Source organism: Bos grunniens, chromosome 22, assembly GCF_055505025.1.
Source record: "Bos grunniens cultivar Pamir isolate PY7600 chromosome 22, Bosgru_T2T1.0, whole genome shotgun sequence".
NCBI classification, from domain to species: domain Eukaryota; kingdom Metazoa; phylum Chordata; class Mammalia; order Artiodactyla; family Bovidae; genus Bos; species Bos grunniens.
The window spans coordinates 18,021,580-18,044,568 of record NC_141186.1 but is presented as its reverse complement, the minus strand read 5'-3'; the positions used below and the strand labels follow the sequence as shown (position 1 = coordinate 18,044,568).

At 48.5% G+C, this 22,989-nt stretch overlaps 1 protein-coding gene across 1 annotated transcript; it reads right to left on the bottom strand.

Moving 5' to 3' along the window:
• Positions 1-2,302: 2,302 nt before the first annotated feature.
• Positions 2,303-13,689, bottom strand: OXTR (oxytocin receptor). Its single transcript, XM_086366606.1, has 2 exons — positions 10,867-13,689; positions 2,303-3,494 (listed from the first exon to the last, which is right to left on the bottom strand). Exons 1-2 carry the CDS (start codon positions 11,792-11,794, stop codon positions 3,247-3,249), a joined length of 1,176 nt encoding a protein of 391 aa, XP_086222732.1. The 5' UTR covers positions 11,795-13,689; the 3' UTR covers positions 2,303-3,246.
• Positions 13,690-22,989: the final 9,300 nt, after the last annotated feature.

Sequence of the window (22,989 nt, the reverse complement as noted above, 5' to 3'; positions counted from 1 at the left end):
ATGTGTGTATGCAATGCAGTACAGAGTGAGAAAAGGAAAGTAGAGAGAGGAGAGCTGGGGCTTTAGGAAATGCTGTTGTATCACAGTGAGTCCAAAAATACGTGTGCAAAAAACAAAAGCAAAAAAAGAGTGCCAGTGTGCCCAGTCGGAAAACCTCTGATCTACAATACCCTATACTGAATAGCAAAAGGTGTTTCCTGGACATGGGCACATGTGCTTCAAGGCTGAAAAGACACTGCACAACATGTGTACCAGGTATTATCACTACTGGTACTTTTGGTCAAACTGGAAACACCATCTTTCGCAGGAAAACTAAGAAAACCATGGATTTTTCTGAAATGATGAGTCACACGGAAACAAAAGCTCTGAGAAGTAAGAGATTCTAAGAAATTTGTCCTTCAGGCTGGTTGCCTCTGAATTCAGTTGGTAAATATTTTTTAAGTATTAATGTGGTAGTTTTTAGCATATTTTCAAAATGTATACATCACTAATTCCAGAAAATCTTCACTACCCCTCAAAAAAGCCTGTAACTTAGCAGTCCCTCCCCACTCACCCCAGTTCCTGGCCCCTGGTAACCACAATTCTGGTATTTGTCTCCACAGATTTGCCTACTCTTGACATTTCATAGAAATGGAATCACGCAGTATGTGACTTTTCTCAAGGTTTCTTTCACTTAGTATGTTTTCCAGGTTCATCTGTGTTGGAGCATATGCCAGTACTTCGTTTTATTTTATAGTTGAATCATGTGCCATTGTATAGGTATACCACATTTATTTACCCAGTGATCAGCTGATAGACATTCGGGTTATTTCCACTTTTGCCTCTTATAAATCACAGTGCGAGAAACACTTACATACAAGTTTTCATGTGTGTGCAGGCTTTCATTTCTCTTGAGTAAAAACCGGGAGTAGCATTTCTGGCTCATCCGGTAATTCTATGTTTAACTTTTTGAGGAACTGCCAAACTATTTTCCAAAGTGGCTGCTCCATGTTACCTTCCCACAAGTGATGGAGGAGAGGTCCAGTTTCGCTCCCACCTGTCATTGCCTATCTCTCTGATTAGAGCCATCTTGGTGGGTGTGTACTGCTATTTCATGGTGGTTTTGATTTGCATTTCCTTCATGAATAAGGATACTGAGAGTCTTTTCATGTGCTTACGAGCCACTTATATCTTTTCTTTGTAGAAGATACAAAAATATGTCTACTCATTTGTTTATCAAATATGTTGCTCGTATTTTAAACTGTGTTATTTGGCATTTTACTGATAAAAAGTAAGAGTTCTTGATATATTCTAGACACGAGATTATGGCTTCCAAGCATCTTCTTCCATTCTGGTTGTTTTGTCACTTTCTTGATAGTGCTCTCTGAAGCATAAGAGTTTTGTGCCCCATTGATGAGGTCCAATTTATCTATTCTTCCTTAGGTTTATGTTTTGGGTGTTGTATCTAAGAACCCATGGCCTAGTCCAAGGCCACAAAGAGTCATCCCTGCTTACTTCTAAGATACAGTTTAAGCTCTTATATTTAGGTTGATGCACTTTCAGTTAATTTTGTATGTAGTGTGAGGTAGGGATCCAACTGCATTCTTTTGCATGTGGATATCCAGCTATCCTGGCATCATTTTCCAAAAAGACTACCATTCCTATTGAATTCTCTTGCCACATTTGTCAAAAATCTATTGGCCATAAACACAAGGCCATTCCATTCCACTGGTTTATATGCCTCTTCTTTTGTCTATGCCACACTCTTTTGATTACTGTAGCCTTATAATAAGTTTTGAACCGGAAGTATGAATGCACCAACTTTGTCCGTCTTTTTCAGTGTTTATCTGGCTATTCTGGGTCCTGACATTTCCATGTGAATTTCAGGATCAGCTTATCAATTTGTACAAAAAAACTAGCTAGGATTTTGATAGGGATTACACTGAATCTGTATATAAAGTTGAAGAGTATTGTTAACAATATTTAAGTCTCTGATCCATAAACATAGGATGTCATCCCATTCACTTAAGCCTTCAACGTCTTTCAAATATACTTTGTAGTTTTCAGGATATGTCTTGCACTTCTTTCATTAAATTTATTCCTATTCCCTCTGATACTATTATAAACAGAATTATTTCTGAATTTTATTTTCACATTGTTCATTGCCAGGGTAAAGAGGAACAACTGATTTTTATATTGACTTTGTATTCCACAACCCTGATTCACGCATTAGTTCTACTGGGTTTGTGTATGTGCATGTGTGCATGAATTCCTTAGAATTTTCTATATACAAAATTGCATCATCTGTAAGGAATTTTACTTCTTTTACACATTTGGATGTCTTTTATTTCCTTTTTCTTTCCCAAATCCTTAAGTATTAGCATATCAAACACTTTTAACCCAAGTTTTACTTGGCTGCCTGTGCCAGACAGTCTCCGAAGAGAATCCCCTGTTCTGGGGCCACCTTCAGACAAGTTGGTGCTCAAGGATGCTAGCACCAGTCCACTCAAAGGCAAAAGCGCTTTGAGGCCAGGAGGCTATTAGTACCACCACCAGCAAGGTCCTAGTCCTCACCCCAAGCTCAGAACGCTAGGCTTCTGTACCCAATGGTCACCAATCTTATACTTACTACCTCTCTCAAGATCCCAGAATACAGTAAGTCCTCTACACATGAACCTTCTAGTTGCAAACTTTCAAAGAGGCATGGCAGCCCCTGTATTCCAGGTGTACTTTTCAAGGTACTCTACCATAAAACTGAAAATGCTTTACTTTCTGCGTTTATGTATGTATTACTTGTGTGAAAAGTATTACAAACCTATTACAGTGCAGTAATATACTAGTTCAGTACGGTACTCTATACAGCACTATACTATATAGTAAACTAGTACAGTACCATATAGCTGACTGTGTTAGCTGGGTACCCAGGCTAACTTTGTTGGACTTACTAACAAACTGGACTTACAAACGTGCTTTCAGAACAGAACCCATTCTTATGTAGGGGACTTACTGTTAAAGGAAGGCAGCAGTGGGGTCAGGGCAGGAGAAGTACCCGTGGGAGCCCACGGAAGATCCGGGGCTTGGTTTGATGGTGGAGTCACCCTACCATCTTTCCCCATGGGGGTTGCTTCCCCACCCAACTCCAGCTGCCCAAGGTGCAGAGGGGTACAAACTGAAAGGTACCTTATACACACATATACACAGCCACCAAGAACCAGAGTGTCACTGTCGCACAATCGAAGCCAAGGAGGGCAGTCCTGGCCCTATCAGTCACAGCGTGGATGGCTGCGAGCATCTTCTCTGGCTGGAGCTGTACTGGCTCAGGACAAAGGTGGACGAGTTGCTCTTTTTGCTGACGCTTGTCTCCCCAGGCCGGCTGCCTTTCAGGCGGCGGAATGAGCAGCAGAGGAAGCGCTGCACAAGTTCTTGGAAGAGGTGGCCCGTGAAGAGCATGTAGATCCAGGGGTTGCAGCAGCTGTTGAGGCTGGCCAGGAGCATGGCGATGATGAAAGGTGAGGCTGGAGGCGGAGGGGGAAGAAAGGAGAACACGGCATCACTCTTGTGGCATGAAGCCTCACCTCCTGAGAAGAGGGACCAGGTGCTGTGTCACAAGGCGGAGGACGGCAGAGACCAAGCCTGCCTTCCTCCCACATCAGTGCTCTGAGCACATGCACAGCCCAGCCCTGGAACGTTCCTTGTCCTTTCTCCCATCCGAAGCTTCCCTACCACGTGCTTCCATCTGCATGGCCACCTGTTCATTCCTTACTGACCTCGCAAGTCAACTGCCTCCCACTCAAGAGTATCCAAGCACACAGAGGTAGAAGCTACCAGACCTAGCATGTAGCCCTGCCAGCCATAAATACTTTAACTCCCCAAGAAACTGCTGTTTTCTCATCTCTGAATGATGATAATGAGAGTCCCCAAATCTCACAGGAGCACAGCAAGGGCAGAAGAGCACCTAATACTACAGATGGCCGATGCACGGCAGCTGCGATCGTGACCACGTGCCAGGGGGCCGTCTGGGCTCGTCTAAGTCCATGCTGTTCTGAATGAGTGACCCAGCAGGGGAGGAGAAGGCTCCAGACTTATTCCAGCTGACTTACGAAGATGCTTTTAGCCCAGGAATATCTGATCTTGCATGCAGATCTCAGAGGTAAGGTCTTCTGCTTTGCTCACACACAGCCAGGACACTGCAGCTGGAAAGAGTGCTGTAAAATCACCCCCTCCACTTTCTGCTCACCTGCATTCTACCTTCAAGTCCCAGGGCCACTCCACTCTCCTGGCGGTGGTCTTCTACACTGAAATCCTCACTGTGTCAACCATCTCCTTTCAAAACATAGCCACCCAGTGGGTTGCTGCAATCGGCCACTGACTGAAAAGGCGACTGAGAGAGGCGCTGCCCCACTGGAGTCCAGCAGGCTGGCAGCGGATGCTGTAGTGGCCACTCGGGGTCCCATGTTAGGACCGGGCACTCAGCCCAGAGCTGCCAGAGAATAGCAAGCAAGCACACAGCGGAGTTTCTCTGGGGGCACTGCCTTCAGCCAGGGGGTAACACCCTGTACCAGGCAGCCCATATACAGTGCCTGCTTCAAGGCAGGGCCCCCAGGCTGGCTCCTGTGCCTGCATCCCAGCTGCTCTGAAGGGTCAGCCCAGCTCCCAAGTTCCTGTGACTCTGGCCTCAGTTATGCTAGAGCAGAGTGATGGGGAAGTCAGTTTGGACAAAAGGAGGGTGTGGAAATCAGAATCTAGAGATTCATCCAAGAGAGTGGTCAGCAGCCAGCATCTCCTTGGGGGTCAGGCCCATGGGGAGCCCCTTACAGAGGACCCAGATGCAAACCCAAGGGGTGTGAACCCCCTTCCTACCTATTCATTCTCTGAGCCACATCTACTGTCTGAACCTTAACAGCCTTATCTTGAAATGGAGGTGACACCCACTAGGGCTTTGAGAAAATTGGGGGGAAAAAATTGTGTGAAAGGGCATTGTGAATGGCAACGTGTTTATTCAAGTTATTATATTATTATTTACAGATATGAAATGTGATCAACTGCAGATTTTTTTTATCACTCTTGAGTTCAATTTAAGAAACTGTTCTTTGCCCTTTTATCCATGACTTAAAAAAAAAAACAAAACAAAACTCAAAACCCAGAGCCCTGAGATTGGATTACATGACCCCAAAGGAACTCCAGATGGTCTGCTGTGGAAAACTTTACTCTGCCATAAGAAACCCAGCAGGGAAGGGGGCTGCAGCCATGGGTGAGAAAGGGATTTCAGGGTCTCCACCAGGCGAGCTGGCTCTCATCCATGTCTTCTATCCCCCTCAGCAAAAGGAACACCTGTCCCTCAAGGTCCAAGCCCTGAGGGCTTGCAAACCACTCTCTTTGGTCCTGGAGAGAAGAGGGGCTGAGTGGGAGGCATGAACCAGGGATTGGGCCTCACACCTGCCTGGCCTGAGCTCAGGGCATTTCTCAGGAAAGGGAGGGAGGGGTGGAGGAAGAGATCAGATGCCCATGCATCCTCCCCTGCTGTGTCTACTCAGTGCCAGCCACCCAAGCAACCCTGGGGACCTGCCCTCAAGGGATTTACAAATCCAGGTGAGAAGGAGAGAAGCCAGACAGGCCTTCTAGTCAGTGGGGAGTGGCAGCATTGGCAGACAGGCGATGAGCGCAAGGCAGGGCACTTGGGGTAATCTTCAAGTGGGGGCTCCTACATGCCAAGCAGAGAACTGAGCAGAAAGGGCCATGCGCCAACTGCAAACATTCCCTGCTGGGCATTTACCGCCCCCAGGAGACAGACACCATGCTGAACTTCCACCCAGAACCATGACTCATGAGGAGGTGGGTGGCCGAGGGCCATGCGAGGACAGGGTGTCCCAGTGGTCCATCCACCCACCAGCCTGGCTTTACTCAAGCTGCACGAAGTCCCCTATGCGGATTTCCCGGTACTGCCCCCGCCTGTCACCATCACTGTCACCCTGGGCCCAAATTAGCCCGGAACAGCTGACGGGCAGTTGGCCATGGCCTCTCCTCTCTGGCTGCGCTGTTCCTGAGGCAACGAACACATGTCACTTACAACTCAAAGACCTATGGCTCAGTTGAATCTGATCAAGCTCATCAACCTTCCTAAGAGGCTCTCACTCCAGAAACCACTCACTCAGTTCAAGGCCTCCCCTCCCCACCCTTCCCCAACCCATGGCTCCCAAATCAGGCACCTCTCATAAGGACTAAATCCCTTATCCCTATAGGAGCTATAGGAGAATTTGGGAGTTGTGGTGTACAGAGGCTTTTTAAAAAATGATTTCTGGATGTACATGTACAGAAAGATTGAATATGAATATGTTTTCCAAGGCTCTTTGAAAAGAGCACCATTTTACAACATTGGAATTGTAAAAGTCACAGGTGTGTGATCTTGCCGTGTATAAGGTCAGGAAAAAGAGCTAAACTTGTGGGCTATACAGCTTTAAATAGTCTTCCGTGATGCCACTGCTCAAATCTAGGGACATGTGGGGCCTACAGGAAGGACCTGAGAAATAACCATGTTCTAGAAGCAGAAGAGGTGAGGTTTCCTGCAAACGGAGAGCCTTTCCTTACCCTTCAGAGAATGACAGGACCCTGCCACCAACTTGGGCCACTCATGCAAAGGCAAGCCACATGTTTTGGGAACAGAGATAACACATTAAAGCTTTTTAAAGCCTCATTACTCAATGTCCAGTCAAGGGCCCTGCACAGGCATCACCTAGGAGCTTGTTAAAAATGCAGTCTCACGGGCCCCACCCAGATGTGCTGAATCACAATCTGCACTTTAACAAGTTCTCCCACATGATTCTGTGTACAAAATGAAGTCTGAGAAGTATTCCAATGATCTCATCAGGCAATGTGTGTATGTTTCTTTGCATAACCAGCTCCTACTCATCCTTCAAAACCCTTTTCAAATGTTGATTCCTCTCTGATCCTGATTTTTTTTCCAGGGAGCTAGAATCAATGAATCCTGGGGGCACTCACGGTACTTCTGACAAGTGAATACAACTCTTACAGCATCGTCCCTTCATATTGTAACTATTTCTGCTTATAATCTGTGGTTGAGGACTTTGTGACATCTGTGGCTCTGTCCTTGGCCACTAGCAGAGGCTGGAAAATGGGAAATGTCCAATAAGGGACTAAGTTGAAGTGAAGCATGAAATTAGCAGACAGGAGGTCCTGATAAACCAGTCACCACCACCAGTATGTTGGAAAAGCAAAAAGACAATTTCTCAGCTTGATGATGGGAGATGGGCCCCTAACAAGATAACTGAACGCAAATTCAATTTCCCCTGGAAAAAGTGAGTTCGCACGCAAATATTAAGGTCAGGTGGGGATAAAGAGAAAGAAATAGAATGAATAAGTGTGACCATTACAGTGTGAGGCGTGGACTGTGGAGGGCAGAGGACCCTGGTACTGAAGCATCTGGAAAGGGGGGGAGGTACCAGTGTTCCAGCAGAGCACGGAGGGAGGTGCCCTCCGTGGCACCTGAGGCTGCCCCTCAGTGGCCTGGAATCAGAATCACAGGAAGACCACCTGGTTACACCGCTCTGCCACCCACTCATCCGAAACGGTCCCCTTGGGCTTCCAAAACTCAGAGCTAAAATCTCCCCACCTTGCATCATACTGCTTCCTCTGGGGAAACCTTAATTTCCCTTGACCTCTTAACACTCTTGTTCCCAGCATTACTGGACTTGCCACCACTCGATGAAAATTGTAGTCCCTCTGTGAAAATGCATTCCTGAGCTCAACAATCCACACTCCCTCAGCTGTATGGACCGATTCCATGACCTGACACGTCTTGAGATCTTCCTCTTTGTAAAGCACTGGCAGTGCACTTACTGCATGCCAGGCTGTATGCCACCAGCACCTTCTACCCTCCCCTCCCCACAACCTAAAGCCTAATCTTAACCCCAGCAAACAGCCCCAGGCAGGTTTAGTCAACCATCCAGGGTGACTGCTGCTCATTTTACAGATGGGGAAACACTTACAACCAGGCCTCCTATGGATTTCAACCTTTCCCCTGGCAAAACACCCTGGCAGATTTTTGATTACCCCAAGTGGTGGGGGGCGCACTTCCTCACCGAGTAGCCAATTCTATGGCCAGAGGTCTGCATAGAGTCTTATTTATCTTCAGTTCAACTCTACACACTCATCCCTGCCCCATCTTATGCACCTTCCTCCTCCCATAACCCACATGTTTGTTCAACTAGCACTGGTTGCACTCCAGGGGATGGCCAGCCTTGTGCTAGGCAATGGGCACACGTCAGAGAACAGGACAGGTGGCATCCCCCCTGTGACAAGGTTCACAGTCCACCTCTCTGGCTTTTAACAAGCTTCTCCACACACCAACCCTCCTGGACACACTACATACTGTCCAGCAGACTCTGCCAACACCCCACCCCCTCCTATTTCCTCTGACGAATAAATGTCTATTTCCTCTGACTGCCGAGATTCTCAAAGCCAATCCCAAGAATGAAAACAAAACTTTAAACAACCAGAATGGGGGAAAGGCGGAATGACATTGATCGTGTGGTCCCCAGGTGCTATGGGTCACACCATGTCATCCTCATTATGACAGAGGAGGAAGCTGAGGCTCAGAAAGGGGAAATCATCAGCACAAGGACACAAGAGAAAGTGGAAGGGTGGGCTCCAAACACAGGCCAACACCGGCTCCAACACCTGCTGTTAGCCTGCACCGAGACCTGGGGACCTACAGGCCTGCCTGCTGTCTTGACCAACTGGATACATCCATCTGTCTTCATCTCCCCTCAGAGAAGCAGCTCAGGGTCAGAGTCCCTGTTACCAGCAGCCAAGCAAGTTCCACAGAGTTCAAGGGGAAAGGTTGTTGCCAAATCTTTTGGCTGCGCAATTTGATCTTGACGGTTCCATCCGGGGCTTGTCCAAACCTGCTAGGGCTGTCTGGTCCAAGCCCTCCTTCTGCAGACTTACTAGACTCACCAAAGCAGGGTCCCAATAGCATGTGGCTACTGGGGCGGGGACGCTCATTAAATTATCACAACCCTCCTCTTGCTTTTTTCTCCTCTATTTTCTGCTCTGAACAATGAAAATACTGAAATCGAGAGTTTTCCTCTTTGCTTTGGCTCTTATGAAAAGGAAGCCTTTTGCACAGCCCCCTCCCCCCAACACACAAAGAAGCTTTATTATTGCTATTATTATACTTTTATCCTTTTCCCCCCTTTCTTCCCATTTTCCCCTATCTATTTTATCATGCCTGGGACCTGAATCTTTGAGCCCCCTCCCCAAGTTATTTTTGGAACAAGGCGAGCTCTAAACCAATAAAGGCAGAGCTTGGTGTGAGTGAAGGTGTAGGCGGGGAGAGATGGAAAAGGAGCAGCTGGGTTTACAGGGACTGGCAGGGGGAGCGAGACCTAAGGAAAGAGTTCTGTGGGGGCCACAAGGCCAGCTGACAAGCCACATGTGATTTCTCCAGCTGCTCAGTTAGTCCCTGATCTGTGAGCAAAGCAAAGTTAGAGAGCTGAATGATGATTTCAGCTTCCACGGGTTGGCTGCCGTGTTGGAGACTGGTGGAAGTAGTACTGATTCTATCCAGAAATGGGATAAGTTTGCTTTCTCACGGACAGAACAGCTGAAAGAAAGCCTCCCAGTCTTTCCTTACAAGCAATTGAGCCGCCGGCATTCCAGTGCATTGAGATTACCTTGCAACCAAAAGGTGTTAAGTCGTTCACCACCACAGATCACCCCTCCTGCTGTTTGCAAATGAGCTACCGGAACTGTCTGTGATGAAGGCTGAAGGCGCAAAGCCTCGGCCAGAAGCCAGCGCCCCAGAAGCTCTGCTCCCCTGGATCCCTCCTCATAGCATCCCACCCTACCTTCGCCTCCCGGTTTCACCAGCCACCCGCAGTTCTGACACTGTCTGTCCTCCACTGGAGAGCGCGCGTTTCCCGCCTACCAAAATCAACCGGGCTCCAGAGACAAACGGGGAAGTTTGCGTTCCGTTCGCTCCCTTCCCTGCTTGCCCCCACCCCTCAGCAGAAGCACTGTCTGGGCTCCTGGGTACTGACAGCGCCGCCGCCGCAATACTCACCTCTCCACCTCGCGGCTGGAGAGAGGGCGAGGGGCACAACTCGCCTCCTCCACTCGGCAAGGGATTCCCAGTCTCCGCCCACTGACAGCGCCCTGCCCCACACCTTCTCAGGCTCGGTTGGAAGAATCCAAGCACCCATCTCCCGCTGCTCTGATTCAAACCAGGTCTCCCGGGTTCACGCTGACTTGAACTTAAAGTGGAAGTTCAAGGGAAGTGAACTTAACGTGGCAGGAGATGGGGCCTGGGTCGGAAAGTCACCTCCCCGCATTGCTCACCAGGTGGAAAAGGCAAGTCATTGGAAGCTCAATTTTCGGGTCCGTAACAGTGAATCAAATACCCCATGTGGCCTAAAGACTGTGGTAGGGATTTTACGTGCATTTTCACATTTCATTCCCCTACTGTTGAAGAGGAGGCTTCCCTGATGGCTCAGTGATAAAGAATCCACCTGCTAATACAGATCTAGAAGATCCCCTAGAAAAGGAAATGGCAACCCACTCCAGTATTCTTACCTGGGAAATCGCTTGGGCAGAGGAGCCCGGCGGGCTACAATCCATGGGATCGCAAAAGAGTCGGACACTGGTTAGCAACTAAATAACAACTGCAGGGGAAAACTGGCTTATCATCTTTGCTATTTTACAGAAAGGGAAGTCAAGGCTCAGGGAGGTTATGCCCCAAGTCACCTGGCCAGCAGATGATGCGGCCAAGGCTCAGAACAATCCACGAAGCCCGCCAAACCCTGGACAGGGACAGCAGGACCAGGCCACGCCCGCCGCGCTCCCTCCTCCCGGTGCTTCCGCCCGCGCTACCTTCCTTGGGCGCATCGGCATCCCAGACACTCCACATCTGCACGAAAAAGAATGGCGTCCAGCACACGATGAAGGCCAGCACGACGATGAAGGTCATCTTGACCGTGCGGATCTTGGCCTTAGAGATGAGCTTGACGTTGCTGACGCGGGTCAGAATCGCGCGCCCAGCCCAGTCTGCCGCCTCGCCCTCAGCCCCCGCGGCAGCCTCTGCCGCCGCCGCCGCCGTCTTGAGCCGTAAATTCTGCCAGATCTTGAAGCTGATAAGGCCATAGCAGGTGGCAAGCACGATGACGGGCACAATGTAGACGGCGAGCGTGATCCACGTGATGTAGGCCTTGGGCCCCCAGGGTTGAATGAAAACGGCCCAGCAGTCGAAGACACCGTCGGCCACCTCGCGCAGCGAGAAGATGTGCACCTGCGGCGCGCTGGCCACCAGGCAGCCGAGCCATGTGACGAGTACCGCCAGGCGGTCGGTGCGGCGGCTCAGCGAGCGCAGCGGCTGGCAGATGGCCAGGCAGCGGTCGAGCGACATGAGCAGCAGCAGGTAGGTGGACGCGAACATGCCCACAACCTGCAGGTACTTGACGAGGCGGCACAGCAGGTCGGGCCCGTAGAAGCGGAACGTGATGTCCCACAGAAGCTGCGGCAGCACCTGGAACACCGCCACCACCAGGTCGGCTATGCTCAGGTGCTTCATGAAGAAGAAGAGGCGCGAGTGCTTGTGGCGCGTGGTGCGCAGCGCTAGCAGCACGCACGCGTTGCCGCTCAGCGCCAGGAACAGGATGAGGCACAGCACGGCCACCTCCACCCGCGCCAGGGCCTCGTTGCGCTGTGGCGGCCCGGCAGTGCGATTGCCCTCGGTTCCCGGCGGCGCCGCGCTCCCGTTGACCGCCTCAGCGCTCCAGTTAGCCGCAAACGCACCCTCCATGACCGTGGCCGCCGCGGTGCGCCCCGGCCTTCGAGTCCTTTAAGGCGCGGCGCGGGGGCGGGGCCCGACTTGCAGTCCCGGCGTGCCTGGAGGCGGGGTGGGGGCTCCTGGGTTCCCCTCCCTGAGACTCCGCGGACCGATCTGCTGGGTCGGACTCTGAAACAAACCCCGAGGGCCGTGAGAAGACCGTGCGTTTCTCCCGACGCGTGTATGCCTCAGCTGTCCCCTTTCCAGGAACCCCAAATTATCTAGGACTAGGGCCACCACCGCCGGCCCTGGGGTTGCTGAGCGGCTGTCCTAGAAATTTCCGTTTGAGAAACTTCTTTTGAGACTTTGGAAATGAGCGGGAATCTACCGGACCCGCAGTTCCTTGAGATAGTCGCTTCCACGGAAGGAGAGGGAGGAACATAACCAGTTTCCTCCCGGACTGGGACTTCTAAGCCAGCCACCTCGCCTAGGGATCCCCCAACTAGTTATTCCCCAGAACCCACAGGACAGCCACCTCTCCTAGTAAACCCCACTCCGGATGCTCCCTCTGAAGACACCCCCCTCCCCGCTCCCAAACAGCCACTTGCCTGGGAAACCCTGATCAAGACCATCCCCCTCCAACCCCGTTTCTAAAATGCTTAGCCATCCACCCCTGAACTTCCACAACAACCTCTTCTTTGCCTCCATCCTGGAGGCACTCCTGACTCAGTATATCCAGGACGCCTAACCTGTTCTCAGTACCCCTGACACCTCTCAGGGGAGATCCTCCCCAGCCCAGCATCCTCGAAGGTTCGGGAACTCAACAGGCGTCTTGGCCCCCGACAGCCAAGGGATCTCCGTCGAGATCCTGAGCAGGTACTTTACAATCTCTCAGAGTACCGGCGGCGCCTCCGGAACTAGGATCTCAAAGCACTCCAACACCTTCCCTCGGGTCCCAGTGGCTCCACCAGCGCCAAACATCCTGTCCACTCATGAGCTGGATTCAGCTACCTGAACCGAGTCGTAGGGCGAAACTACACTTGGTTCCCTGGGGAAGTTGCACCGCCACGGATGGTTCCAAAGACGCGTGTGCTCCCGGGGCAGGTTGAAGTGGCTGCTGCCGGCACCCAGTCTGATAGGATGCTAAGGGCTCGGACGCTGTAACCTGGGGTGGAATCACCTCGCCTGCAGCCCTGACTGGTGGCTGGGTAGGGACTAGAAGCGATCAAGGAGCCCTGTCGAGGCTATGCGCGCGGACGGCGTTAGGATGCGGCGCTGCCTGCCAGTGGCCAGCTTTTCTGCAGCGTGTAGCGTAGGCTGTACCACCTCATAGATCCGCTAGGAGGCGCGGAAGGCCGGTCTTGCCGGTTCCCACGAAGCGGTGTAATCTTGCCCAGCGTTGCCCCAGCGTGGTAACAAACAGGCTTATTTCACTGTGACTTAAAGCAGCAAGAGGGAAGAAGCTCGTAAATAATATGCTTGGTTTCTTCCTTTCTTGATTTAGAAGCTCCTGACTCTCAGGCAAACGGGAGGCTTGGATAGCAGTGTTTCCCTGTTGAATTGACAGTGAGGAAGTTACAAAAGCATTTAACAGATATTCCCCAATCATCAGGTCAATTTCAGGGCTTCTTCCCCTCCTACTGTTCCAGGGAGCTTGATGTAGTGGATTTAGCAGTGGATTCATGCTTTGGAATATTTTTGCTCCTATTTCCATTCAAGAGGAATGAGATACTTTCTGTTCCAATCAGCACTGGGAGAGGTCTTTCTTCACTTAGTTTTAGGGGAAGATCTCAAGGCCCTCCCCCTCAAAAAAATCTATCTTCATTTTAAAATGACTCTGTTTGTCTATGGCCCAAAGCCATTACTGCCTCTTTGCTATGCTTCAGTGTTAAAATCCTAAAAGATGTCAAAGTAATATGAAATTCTAAGATGGTTTTTCTGACTCCTAGCTCTTTTTCTATTCTAAAATCATTTAAAAAAATAATTTAAATTGGCTGAGAAAAAAATGGCAGAAAGAAAAAAGAGGGTTCAACAGTGGACATGGCTCTTTAAGTATCGTTAAATGCATCTCTTCCTGACATTTCACTTACCCCTTTTAAAATTATGTGGCTAGAATAGTGTTAGTCAAGGATGGGGGCTAACAGTTATAGCCCTGTGCCAAGACATACTAGGGGTGGGCCACTGCTGCTGCTAGGTTCTGGGCTTTACCATCTACGACCTGTGTGGCCAAGTCACGGAGCCCCGAGACTCAGTTTCTCTGGGGGCTGACCTCGTGGGGCTGTGAGGAAGTAAGACTTCACTCACGTGAGGAGTGCTCTGCAAACAGTTAAATACATCTGAAGCTGTTTTCTCACATTGACAATCCTCACCCCAGAACTATCCTATGAAAACATGTTCTCATCCAATCAACCTCCATCTTACTTATCTTCCTGGATTGAACTCATTTATCTTTTCAATTAAGACCAACAGAGTATGTGTGTGTGTGTGTGTGTGAGAGAGAGAGAGAGAGAGAGAGAGACAGAGAGAGAGACTGTACCAGACAAGGACCTGAGTTAGGCCCTCTGAATCCGAACTGGTGTGATGAGAATCTGAGATCTTTACCTCTTAGGGGAAGCCCTCCCTGACCACCTCAGCCCACTGAGAATTCCCCATTTTCTGAAGCTCTGATGCTTGACTGCAGATTTCACCTATAATACAAATGTGTCGAGTCTCCCCAGTGCAGTGTAAGTGCCTAGAATATGTCTCGCAGATCATGGTCCTTTGTATAATTACCATTATGTTTCCTGTCATGCATACCTATCAATAGCAATGTGTTGAGAGAATGACACTGGATTACCCAAAAACACCCCTCTGCAAATTAACCACTAGGTTCAGTCTTTTGCTTCCCAGAATAATCTTTCTGAGGAAATCTGGCTAAAAGAGGACTCTTTGTGAGAAAGCATGCTATTCTGATATGTTCGCTATTTTTCCTGAGAGGGAGTGATGGCAGAGATAAAGCATGATGCTTCCAATTCCACAAACGTGTCCACTGACCGTGGCTGTAACAACCCAACCTCCTATTAAGGAACTACTATCAACACCCACATTCTCCACTTGCAGACACCACTGGCCTATGTTAAGGCATGACCAGAGAGAAAAAGCCTTCTAAGGGGGGAGCAGAGCTTGGAATAAAAGCAGGTTGTTCTTCTTTATTCTTTTTTTAAAGCAAGCTATTCTTAGGCAGAAGAAAAGGTTTATTGAGAATCAGGAGCTTTGGAATGTGTGACTTTTTGAAGAGGCAGGGCCTAGAGGAGGGAAGTCATTTAAACGTGGGGGTTATCTTCACAGCAAGTGAATGAACAAACAAATGGGGTTCTCCTGAGGACTACTGAGGAAGAAACTGAGGTTCAGAGAGGAGGAGGGGCTTGCCCAAGGCCCCATAACTGGTTAAAGAAGGCCAGCATGGCTGGAGTAAAGCACGAGGCAGATCTAGAGAGGTGGCAGGCACCAGACCCCCAGCCTGGTTGACTTGGGTGTCTTACCTGATGGACAGAGGTGACCAGTGACAGGCAAGGGGCTGGCTAGGGGGCCAGGTACAAAACTGCAAGGGGCTAAGAGAGGTGACTTGAGATAGTCCCCTGGGATCACTGGAGAGTCAGCCTAGATTCATTCAGGGCACACAAAGAAAGCAAAGCTCTTCTCCATCTGCCCTCCCCCGCCCCTCCTCCTGACTCCCTCCACCTCCCACCTCTTTTCTATCAGTCCATCTCTGGTGGAATGAAACAGCCTAAGGGGGATTCCAGAGACCTGACAGCTTCAAAACAAAACTTGCCCTAAACCTCCACGAATTCCAACAGCCCACTCGCTTTCATTTTTCATTAAAAAAAACAAAGGACATTTCTTCCCAGAGGGGGCCCCTACTGAAGTTCACCTCTCCTGCTGGGCTGCTGAATGCATTATGGCCGAGCAGACTCTGTGCTCTTTCCAGCACAAACATTCACTCAGTAAATATCTTCTAAGCACCTACTGTGTGCCCGACAGAGTGACCGAGAATCACAGCACCGAGTCTGGAGTTGAACTCCACTAACCAGCGCTCCTGAGATGGGCAAAAGCCAAGACAAGCAGAAGGACCGGGACCTCAACTGCACCAGGGACGCAGAGTCCTGTATGACCAAGGGCAAGTCCTCATTCCTCCAGGGCCCTGGTTTCTTCTCCTAAAAATGAGGGCGTTGGAAAGTCTCTGAGATCCCTCACAGTTCTATCATTCTCTAAGTCTAGCAAGCAAAACACACACAACGGGGCAGGGAGCACACAGACTGATGACGCATCCTCAGCATCCCTGAGGCCTGGAGCACTCAGTAGGTACTCGGCAAACACTAGCAGGAGGACCGAGCCTCAGAAGTCACAGTGCATCTCTCTGCCACATTCTGCTCCACAAGGCAGTCATGAAGTCCCCCCAGTGCAGGAGGAGGAGAAACACAGTCTGTCTTTTGCAGGGAACAGTGAAGTGCTGGAGGCACGTCTGACTAAAGGCAGTATTGTAACTTTGGGGGAAAAATACACAATCCCACTGTGTCAGTGAGTTGCTCAGAAAGCTTCAATGAAAGAAGAGCTGGAATGATGCCTGCTACATGGCGAGTATCTAAGAAACAGGAACTGTGGCCACTACCTACAAGGATGCCCAGTTGTCCAGGGACCACAGATCAGGAACCAATGGCCTGGTGCAGAGAGATGAGCTGGAATTTGTCCTCTAAACCCCAAGCCACAGGGCTCAGAGTACACTTCACTATCCCCTAATCTGAGTGAACCAGGGGCCTATGACAGGAAAGCCACATTAGTGAGAGTTTCCCTACATGCTCCCCACATCCAATACACCCCAATATTATTGCCCAAGCTCCCAGATTACGAGCCAAGGGTATTGGTCCTAAAGAAAACACATCTTAAACAAGACAGACTAAGCACATGGCTCAGAAATGGGAACAGAAACGTCTGCAGGCTGCAGAGCCAGTGGAGACACATACAACTTCCGGAAACAGAGGCTCAAATGTCCTCCAGGCCAGCAAAACAGTCCCTGGCAAGCCAGGTGCTTCCAACCCACTCTGGGGGCCTGCACAGCCCAGCCCTGGGCCAAACTGTTGCTGGGGTCTGTCTTCTCTTAACAGACCTCCCTCAGCTTCACCAGAGAAGACCAGGCCACAGAAATTTCAGCCAAAAGTAGCCACAAATTATCACTGCTCCCAGAACTGGTTTTGCTGTTGTTGTTATTGTTGTTTTTTACCTCATGGAGCATTTCTCTCTACCCGGGGCAGGGGCGGGGGCAATCAGGCACAGAGCGACAAAGAAACAACAGACAACGGAGAGGACACGCAAGGGCCTGCCGAGCCCCTGCAAGCCAGTGTCTACTCGTCCCACGGTTGAGGGCCAGCCCAGCATGGAGAGGCCACAAGGAATTGCAACGAAGATACAAAAGAACCATAAATGTGTTAAATGATGGCCCACAAAGGACTCCAGAAATCATATCTTGCCATCTCATTGCTTCTTAGAGAATAAAAGTGTGCTTCAGACTGGGGTCGGGGCTGACCCCCATTTCTGCTGCTCTCCTGCAGGGCCAGGCCCCTTTGGCTGCAGCTCTGATCTGTTTGCAGCTTGATGGCTCCAGGCAGTGAGCCCTCCAAGCCCAACACCTGGTCCCCCTGCTCCAGGAGAGCTGCTTCTGGACTGCCTGCAGCTGGGGGAGGGGGCCCTGAGAGTCCAGTTCCAGCCCCAGGGCAGGGCCAGGCACCTACTTTACAAGGTTGAGTGCAAAGTGACAATGTGGAGCCCCTTGTTCAAATTTGATTAAGAAAGTGACATCAGAGTGTTAAATCAGGAGTGGGGCCTGAATTAACGCAGAGACTGCATGGCCCATGAATCCAGCTCACCCATCACCCGTCACAGCATCCATTCCATCTCAAAGACTATCTGACTTTTTCCTTAAGTATCTCTTGATGCTATCTCCCCCATCCCCCACCTCCACGCCACTGCTCCATGCTACGTTGCTGGCCATACACACTTCTTGGACGCTGCAACCCTGCTGTCCCCTCCCACCTGCTCTCCATACAGCAGTTAGCTTTTAAAATGACACTTGTTATGATGTCATCCTCTACTTCAAATAGTTCAATGTCTTCCCCTTGCCCTGGGAGTAAGGACCTAATACTTTAAGGTAGCCTAGGGCCCAGAGTGGTCCAGCCCCTGTTGCCCACAGCAGCCTTGTCCTGCTCCACCCTCTTTCTGGTCCTCTGAGCTTCAGCCACTTCCCCATTCCCCTGGCCACGCAAGCATGTACTCATGTCTCATCTCCCAGCAAACCCACCACATCTTCCTAACTCCATCAGGACTTCTCATCTGCAGACTTCTCCTCAGCACCTTCTATGAGTGTAATTTCACATCCATTTGTGTGGGTTTCTGGGTATGCCAAAGGCTTTGACTGTGTGGATCACAATAAACTGTGGAAAATTCTGAAAGAGATGGGAATACCAGACCACCTGACCTACCTTTTGAGAAACCTATATGCAGGTCAGGAAGCAACAGTTAGAACTGGACATGGAACAACAGACTGGTTCCAAATAGGAAAAGGAGTACGTCAAGGCTGTATATTGTCACCCTGCTTATTTAACTTACATGCAGAGTACATCATGAGAAACACTAGGCTGGAAGAAGCACAAGCTGGAACCAAGATTGCTGGCAGAAATATCAATAACCTCAGATATGCAGATGACACCACCCTTATGGCAGAAAGTGAAGAGGAACTAAAAAACCTCTTGATGGAAGTGAAAGAGGAGAGTGAAAAAGTTGGCTTGAAGCTCAACATTCAGAAAACTAAGATTACGGCATCTGGTCCCATCACTTCATGGGAAATAGATGGGGAAACAGTGGAAACAGTGTCAGACTTTATTTTTTTGGGCTCCAAAATCACTGCAGATGGTGACTGCAGCCATGAAATTAAAAGACGCTTACTCCTTGGAAGGAAAGCTATGACCAACCTAGATAGCATATTCAAAAGCAGAGACATTACTTTGCCAACAAAGGTCTGTCTAGTCAAGGCTATGGTTTTTCCAGTGGTCATGTATGCATGTGAGAGTTGGACTGTGAAGAAAGCTGAGCGCCAAAGAATTGATGCTTTTGAACTGTGGTGTTGGAGAAGACTCTCGAGAGTCCCTTGGACTGCAAGGAGATCCAACCAGTCCATTCTGAAGGAGATCAGCCCTGGGAGTTCTTTGGAAGGAATGATGCTAAAGCTGAAACTCCAGTACTTTGGCCACCTCATGCGAAGAACTGACTCATTGGAAAAGACTCTGATGCTGGGAGGGATTGGGGGCAGGAGGAGAAGGGGACGACAGAGGATGAGATGGCTGGATGGCATCACTGACTCGATGGACGTGAGTCTGAGTGAACTCCGGGAGTTGGTGATGGACAGGGAGGCCTGGCGTGGGGTCGCAAAGAGTCGGACACGACTGAGCGACTGAACTGAACTGAACTGAACTGGGTAATGATGGGTCTGGTTGTGGTCACCATAATGTCCCCTTGTCTAGTACCTTGGAGCATGCACAAGTCATGGAATGAATGAGTTACCATTGAACCAGTGGCTGCCACCAAGACAGAGATCCTGGGGCTGACAATGTGCCCAGTTGGTCATGAGGGGGAACCGGGACATCTCAACTGTGACAAGTGGACTAGGTTACCTTCCTTGAATGGATGTTGTAAGGATGAAACTGCATTGTATGTAAGTCAAATCATTATGCTGTGTACCTTACACAGTGCTGTGTGTCAATTGTATCTCAATAAGAAAAAAAAGAGAAAAAGAATGAGACTGTGGAGTCCCATACCAAGGTCACAGGTGCAAGGCCTCACCACAGAAACAAGATCATCTCTGGAACTGACTGAGCCCCATTGTAACTGTTGCCAGAAGCCCCCTGATCCTTACCAGCCAGCTTCCTGACCCCAAATTAGGCAAAAATGACCACCTTGGTACTCACCCTATAGCACCCTAACAAATCACCTAATACCACCCTTCCAACAGGAATTTTATCTTGAGGATATAGAAACTGGCTACTAGCCCACAGAATCATCTCTCCCTTGAACCAGTAGGCTGTTCTAACAGTAACGACTCTCCCTGGCCTGTCAGAAGGTCAGTCTGCTGTGCTCGCAGCAAGCACATTATTTCTGCTCTTTGTTCTCAGTAAAACTCACTCCTTTCTGCAATACTCTGGGTATGGAAATTCTTTTCCAACCTGCGCTCAGACTGCCACAACATTGACTACGTATAAAAAAGCACCTGGAACAAGAGCAATGCTCAACAGAGTCTATTTAATGTTTGTGGATGGACTCTGTGAGGCCTGGGGCAGGTGGACATCAAGGGAGCCCTCCAGTCTTTCCTATCCCCAAATATCTGGGATTCTAGGAAGAAATGCTTAGGTTCCTTTCTTTTCATGATAGATTAGAGATTGTATGCATTTCCTCTTCTAGAGGGACATGCACTTAAAGGGGGGCTTCTGTTGCTACTTCAGGTTGCATAAGACCCATCCCTGGCCAGGCACAGGCATGGGAGGAAGTGATTCAAATCCAGTGGGGACACGTTCCACACCCAGGTCATATTCTTCTACACTGGTTCAACAATAGGGGAGAAGGTTTCACCTAAATTACATTTCAGCCTAAGTTAGATCTAGCCTAAACCCTCAGTCTAATCTACATTAACTAACTTTCATAATGAGGAGAAGCAGGGTAGACACCCATCCTACCCTACCCACAGGCATAGAGCTGTCCCAGGCATTGTCCATCTGTTTTGCTCCTGAAAAAGCTTCCTGAAGTTCAGACTCGATGAAAAGATGATTAAGTGGCCTGGTCAGTTCAAATAGAAAGGGAGCTTCCCTCCCTGCCAGGCCACCCACCAGGGATGGGAGTAGCAACCGGGGTCCAATCTATTTCCTCCTCCAGCCTGACCTTTGGTTTGTCTTCCTAGGTAGGCTTTGTGGCTCCCATGGGTCCTGACAGGCCTGGAGGCATCTGGGCCTTGGGAGGCCCCCACCAATAGCTTCCCAGGGCGTCTAGAGAGTGGACAGCCACCAAATTCAACATTCAAATGAGGCTCCAGAGGAAGCTGAACCTCAAGGCAAAGCCTGGTCTCCTAGAGACCTAATTTCTGTGATGGATCTGGGCAAAGTAAATGGAAAACCTTCTGTAAAACATTCACCATTCTAGACACCATTAGGAACATTCGTGATTCATGAGAAGAGGTCAAAATACCAACATTAACAGGAGTTTGAAAGAGCTGATTCCCTCATGGATGACTTGAAGGGGTTTAAGCCTTTACTGGAGGAAGTAGCTGCAGATATGGTGAAAATCTCAAGAAAACCACAATTAGAAGTGGAGCCTGAAGATGCGACTGACTGAACTGCTCCAATCTCATGACAAAATCAGAAGAGAGGACAAGCTGTGTCTTATGAATGAGTAAATAAAGTGGCTTCTTGATCCTGTTGTTCATCAGGAATCTATTCCTGATGAAAATGCTGTGCAGTTTGTTGAAATGACAACAAATGATTTAGAATAAATTTATTTAGTTAATAAAACAGTTGCAGGGTTTGAAAGCATTGTCTCCAAACCCTTCAGAAAGAAATTCTACTGCAGGTAAAATGCTATCAAACAGCAATGCTTGCTACAGAACAATCATTCATGGAAATAAGAGTTCATTAATACGGCAAACTTCACTGTCTTATTTTAAGAATTTTCGCAGCCACCCCATTCTTCAGCAACCACCGCACTGATCAGTCAGGCAGCTGTCAACATCAAAGCAAGATCCTCCACCAGCAGGAAAAAAAAAAGATAACTTGCTCAAGGCTGAGATGATGGTTAGCATTTTTTAGCAACAATTTTTAATTAAGGTATGTATAGCTGACCCTTAAATAACACAGGTTTGAACCACAGGGGTCAACTTATACATGGATTTTTGAGTACTCAGGGATTGGGCACCCCTAATCTAACCCCTGCACAGTTCAAGGCATTAAAACATAACTTTTACATGTACTAGGAAACCACGAAATTCAGGACTCACTTTACTGCAACATTTGCTTTATTGTAATAGTCTGGAATGAAACCCACTTTTCCGCACAGGGTTTGTATGGACACGTATTTCCGTTTTCTTGGGTGTATACCTAGGAGTGAAACTGCTGGGGCATACAGTAACTTTACGCTGAATCTTCTGAGTTTTACATTCCCGCCAACAGAGCATGAGGGTTCCAATTTCCCCACATCCATGCAAACACATATTGCTAATCTGTTTTAGATTCTAGCCGTCTTACTGGATGTGAAGTGGCGTCCTGTGGTTTCCGTGTGCATTTTCCTGATGGCTAATGCTACTGAGGCATCCTTCCATGTGTGTGTTGGTCATTTTTATAACTTCTCTGGAGAAATATCTATTCACGGTCCGCCTATTTTTAAAATTGGGTTGTCTTTTTACTACTGGATTTTAAGAGTTTGTTATATATTCTGGATTAAAATCCCTTATCAGATATAAGATTTGTAAACATTTTCTCAGATTCTGTGGGCTTTTTACTTTCTTGATGGTGTTCTCTGAAGCAGAAAAATGCTCAATTTTAAGTCCAATATATCTTTTTTTTATTTTCTCACTTGTGCTTTCACTATTGTATCTAAGAAACTAGTGACAAACTCAAGGTCACAAAGATCACACAAAGGTCACAAAGGTACACCTGTGTTTTCTTCTAAAACTTTTATAGCGTTAGCTGTTACATGCATTCTGATGCAATGTTTTGTATAAGGTACATGTATTTTGTAGATGTAATTTTCTGTATAAGGTATGAGTTTAAATATGTTTCTTGCAAGTGGATATCCAGTTTTCACAGGACCATTTCTTGAAAAAACTATTCTTTTTCTATTAAATGGACTTGGAACTCTTGCAGAAAATCAACTGAGAATAATTACGAGGGTTTATTTCTGGACTCTCAGTTCATTTATTTATATGTCTATCCTCACACCAGTACTACAATGTCCTTTAATTACTGGAGATTTGTGGAAGTTTCAAAATTTAGAAGTGTGAGTCCTCCAACTTTGTTCTTTTTCAAGATCAGTTTGGCTATCCTGAATCCCTTACATTTATATGTGAATTTTAGAATCAGCTTATCAATTTGTGCAAAGATGGCAGCTGGGATTATTTTTTTTTAATGCCCTCAGTCTGTTTGGAGAAGGCAATGGCACCC